Source organism: Myotis brandtii, unplaced genomic scaffold, assembly GCF_000412655.1.
Source record: "Myotis brandtii unplaced genomic scaffold, ASM41265v1 scaffold1044, whole genome shotgun sequence".
NCBI classification, from domain to species: Eukaryota; Metazoa; Chordata; class Mammalia; order Chiroptera; family Vespertilionidae; genus Myotis; species Myotis brandtii.
In genome coordinates, this window is record NW_005353514.1 from 211,910 (window position 1) to 217,161 (window position 5,252).

Consider the following 5,252-nt stretch of genomic DNA (forward strand, 5'->3'; position numbering starts at 1 on the left):
CCAACTCCCCAATCGGCCCTGCTCTGAGCCCGACCAGGGGCTGCACCTAGGGATTGGGCGTGCCCTCTGCCACCCGGGAGCGGGCCTAAGTCAGCAGGTCGTTATCTCCCGAGGGGTCTCAGACTGTGAGAGGGCACAAGTGGGGCTGAGGGACACCCCCATCCCCCCCTCCCCCACCAGTGCACAAATTTTTGTGCACCGGGCCTCTAGTGTATATATAGATATGTATAGCCCATAGACACGGGCAATGGAGTAATGAAGACCTGGGGTGGGGGGTGGGGGCTGGGAAGAGGGAGGTAAATGGGGAGAAATGGGAGATATCTGTAATACTATTAACAATGAGAAATATTTTTTTTAAAAAATGGAAGGGCTGCTCCATAAATTATTAATCAATCCCCTTGGAAATGCATTCTCATCACATGCAAGGATTAAGTAAAAATATTTTACAATTATATAATTTTTACTCAAAACAGCTCAAAAATAATTCCATATTATCTCAGTTATCTTTACATTTTTTAAAATGATAAGGTTTCCATTAGTTCTATTTTTTGTTGTTTAATTATCTAAATTAACTCTAGGACTTTAACTCTACTTCTCCCAGAATTTAAAAGCAACACACTATTCTTCAAGAAATCACCTTATTTTCACACGTCTTGCATTCCTTATTTTGTTAAAGTGCCCTAGCAATAAATTTTAACTAGCCAGATCACAAAAGCTACCCACTCTCCTTTATGCAAAACATGACAGTTTGCTCCTTAAATGAAGTATCGAGATTAAGACACTTACCAAGTTTCCAGGAGGTACTCCAAGGTCAGCCAGGTAGAGAATGGAATTGAAGAATCCCTGAAAGCAGCCAGCTCTAGATTAAGCCTCCCCCATCTTAATACTGCTAGAAAATGTTGCTGGCAAAAATCATAACTGACACCTCAGTGATGAGAATAAATAAGTATCAATAGAGTCAGAGGGAACAGTCCTTGACGAGTTACCTCTTTGCAGTCTTTTACAAATGGCTGTATCACATTGAAGTCCTGGTGACTGCCACTCATAGCACTGCTTGTACTTTTATTTCTTGTATGCCCCCTTTTAAAAGGTGTCTTTCCACCTGGCAGAGGCTCCTGTGTTGGCGATGTTGGAGAACTGGACAATACAAGTGTCTTCAGTGCAGCTACTTCAGCTTGAAGTACATCAATCTTGAAAAGAAATCAACATAATTTCATATACTAAATACGGTTAATGACAGAGGCAGCTAAAGGTTAGCAATTTTGTCAAAACACTTTCCTTTCAAAGATGAAATATAAGTTTCACCTGTATTTCCTGGGGATTAATAAAAGGAAAGGAAAGCTAAGTTATTTTATGTTTCCACATGGTTTGTATTCAGCTGCTATTCACAATGTCAAGTGATCTTTAAAAATTATCAAAATGTCTAACATTTATATGAATTTTCAAAATCTTCAAAATATAATAGCTTATGATTAGTTGTAGTTCATTCCTAAAACATAAACTCTAATTAAACTTTTCAGTGGCTTTATTCAGTGAATTAAGAAAACAAATATTAACTTTAAAACGTGACCATATAATCCTTTTGATAATACTTGTGATTCACAAGCCTTTGAATCATTTGGTTCTACTTATGAATGGGCACCAAATGTTCATTATTAATCTACATAGTAGCTATTTTCTCCTTTACAGTTTCCCACATCTTCTAAAATAAGCACTACTTTACAATCAGAACAAAACCCAGTAACTGGTAAGGTATCTGTAAGACAGTCATCACTAGGGACGGGAAGAAGTTCCAGATGGTGGCAGCCAGGGCAGGGGTCCTAAGAGTGCGAAGGCTGCAAAGGGCAACCAGAACCTGGTCCTGCTGAGAACACAGATAGCCTCCCACCTTACCCAGGACCTGACCTGGGGCCCTATCCCTAGACCCCAGAAGAACGGTCTGCCGCTGCCAAGAAGTATAATATGCGGGTGGAAGACTGTGAGCAGTACCCGGATGATGGCATGGGTTATGGTGTCTACCCAAAGCTCTGTGACCGCTCACAGCACAAGAGGGATCTATGGTGTGACTAGACCACCCAGACCTGAGACTGAACTGGGGTGAGACGATTCACTGGGACTGAGATGTGTGGATCAAGAACCATGTGGACACGGCCCCCAGGCCTGTTTCTTGAAATCTCATGTGTAAGCACCTCTTCAGCTTCATGGCCTTCATGCTATTCATGTCTTGGGTGGGAGAGACCTACCCCTCCTACCAGCTTGTGGGCCTAAGCCAGTGATGGCGAACCTGTGACACGCGAACTCATTTTTTTGGTTGATTTTTCTTTGTTAAATGGCATTTAAATATATAAAACAAATATCAAAAATATAAGTCTTTGTTTTACTATGGTTGCAAATATCAAAAAATTTCTATATGTGACATGGCACCAGAGTTAAGTTATGGTTTTTCAAAATGCTGACACGCCGAGCTCAAAAGGTTTGCCATCACTGGCCTAAGCAGTATTCTTATAATAATCTGTACCGGGAATGAGGTGGCGATCCCACCAAGAGCCTAAGCAGGTGGTTCACTATGAAATCTGGGGAAATTCATGGGTTTTGTACCCCCTAATTGACCCCTTCATTCCCAGAGATTTAACCTTAATGAAATCCCTAAAAAAACAGTGCTGTGGTTAAAATAAAAAATAGTAATCACTAATTTCTTTACATTTTATACTACTCCAAGCAGTAAAAACTTACTTTTCCTTGTGCTTCTTTTAGCTGTTTTTCTGCTGTTGCCTGCTTGACATTTGCTTCTCTCACCATCTTATGAGCTTCCTGAAAAAGTTAACATCTCAAATTTTGGAAACTAAGTAGCATTTATTTTCAAAAATCTCTTAATAAGTGATTGAAGCAAAGATATACTACCAAAATTTAGCCTGAAAATAAGTACTCAATGTCAACTACTGAAATAACAGTTGTCAGCAGATAAACAAACTATTAGAAATTAGGAAGAGGGACATTTTTTAGTACCTATTACCACTGACACAGTCAAGCTGAGGTCACTCCCTCTGACCCATGGTTGAATAAAGGACTGTGAATGTGATGAAGAAAATATATGACCCATATGTTAAACCCATGTCCTCTGAAGTTAGATTTTTAAAAGTTGATCTATATATATATATATATGTGTGTGTGTGTGTGTGTGTGTGTGTGTGTGTGTGTGTATTAGTTACAGCAAAGGCATACAGAAGGGACAAGTAAAAATATTAAAATATCAATAGTGTTGCAGTTTACAGAAATAAAGCTGAGAAGCCTTAGAGATTTCAATTAAAAAAAATCCACAAATGATATGAAGTAATGACTTTGTAGAGAGAAATCTAAAGAGATAAGTCAGTTTAATATGTAATGGGGTCTTAATTTTATAGTGCCACAAATATGAAACTCCAGGTATTTAATTATCTTTTATTCATATAATATTTATTCATCAAACATTTATTCACACCACTTCTGCATGAGGTTGCACTCGTGGTGCTCATAATATACTAGGAAAAGTCAAGCTCCCTGCTCTTATGGACCTTACATCCTGATTATGTTCTAATAATTAAAATATCTGAGCAAGAATTCTGGATATACTCTAAGTGAGGTATGAACTTTTATAGTTTTCTAAGAAAGAGAGGGATATGACTGAAATTGTATTTTTAAAAGATTATTCTGCTGTATGGAATAATCCCTATGAAGAATTAATGATGGACTGAAACAGTATATAGGGTGCTCTAGACAGTCCCCTGAGATGAACAAAAGAGCTGGACAGTTTTTTAAATGTGTTTGAAGGCATTAGAGAGCAAATAAAATAGTGAAGGACTGGGGGACCAAGATCCAACAGAAGATGTAAACCCAGAAAAGAGAGCTGGAATTAGGGGTGACTTTTCCCCTTGAGATATAAAGGACACAGTGAAAAGATACAGCACACATGTAATTGAAGTCGCAGAAGGAAAGAAAAGAGAGCTAGAATGAGGGAAAGCAGTCTCTAAAAAAGTACCATATAGGATTTTACACGCTGACAAAAGACATCAAAAGGTAGGTATAAAAAGTTTGACCCCTGGCTGGTTTGGCTCATTTGGTAGGGTATCAGCCAATGGATGGACTGAGGGGTCCCGGGTTTGATTCCAGTCAAGGGTACATACTTCGATTGCAGACTCCATCCCCGATCCCAGTAGGGGTGATTACGGGAGGCAACCAATCAATGTCTTTCTCTCTCTCTCTCCCCTCCTCCCTTCCACTCTCTCTAAAAATCAATGGAAAAATACCCTCGGGTGAGAATTTTAAAAATAAATAAATAAATTTCAAAAGTTTGAAATTTTTCCTATCACTTTATCGCTCTGTAGCTGAAAATGACAGAAGAATCATCTATACCAGGAACAAGCAAACTTGTTCTGTAAGAGCCAGATAGTAAATAGTTTTGGCTTTGTGAGCCATACAGGCTGTTGCAACTACTCAATTCTGCTGTTGCAGTGTGAAAGCAACCACAGACAATAAATATAGAACAAATGAGTGTGGCCATTTCAATAAAAATTTATGGGCACTAAAATTTGAATTTCATATAGTTTTCATAGGTCACAAAATATTCTTCTTTTGATCCCCTGCAACCATTTAAAAATGTAAAAACCAATCTTAGCTCAAGGCTGTACAAAAGTAGACATAGACTAGTTTTACCCTACAGGAAGTAGTTTGCAGACCTCTAGTCTATGTAAACATTCAAATCTTTATACTTACAAACTTTGAAAAGAGAATTTTTAACCTAATTCTCCCCAAAGTACGAATTATTCCTAATCTTCTGATTAGTTTGCAAAAACAATTTGTTGGTATTAGAGAAGACAGAAATTCAGTAAATTCAGTAGAGAATTTTCTGAAAAAAACCTTCATGTAACTGACAATGGAAATGAAACTTCAGTATAATTTTTTAAAACAGGGAAAGATATACTTCTTCCATTTGGATCAATATGTTTGTTAGTTATCAGCAACATTAAATATAAATGTTTTCAAAACAAAACAAAACAAACAAAAAAACACAACATTTAGACCAGACCTTGATCTGGATAACAAATTGTTAATACGAGATTTTCAAAAACAAGGTAACATATTCAATCCCACTCTTCTCACTAAATACAGGGGTGAGCAAAAGTAGGTTTACAGTTGTAACATGCAAGACAGTTTACTCTTGTATTATTACTTATTAATTACTAGAGGCCCAATGCACGAAATTCGTGCATGGGGGT

At 37.7% G+C, this 5,252-nt stretch overlaps 1 protein-coding gene and 1 pseudogene across 9 annotated transcripts in view; one reads left to right on the top strand and one right to left on the bottom strand.

Moving 5' to 3' along the window:
- RAB3IP (RAB3A interacting protein) overlaps window positions 1–5,252 on the bottom strand; it is a 40,366-nt gene that overhangs the window by 14,248 nt on the left and 20,866 nt on the right. For 8 of the 9 annotated variants that reach the window (XR_001361901.1, XM_014538713.1, XM_014538700.1 and 5 more), the window contains 2 exons: window positions 2,734–2,811; window positions 987–1,190 (listed from right to left, as the gene is read on the bottom strand). Coding sequence is in view for 8 of the 9 variants with exons in the window: in XM_014538713.1 (XP_014394199.1) it covers window positions 987–1,190; window positions 2,734–2,811 (282 nt within the window). In the remaining variant the exon portion in view is untranslated. The remainder of the gene's footprint in view (window positions 1–986; window positions 1,191–2,733; window positions 2,812–5,252) is intronic. The other variant, XM_014538710.1, reaches the window with a different exon arrangement.
- LOC106725906 lies at window positions 1,201–2,306 on the top strand (annotated as a pseudogene).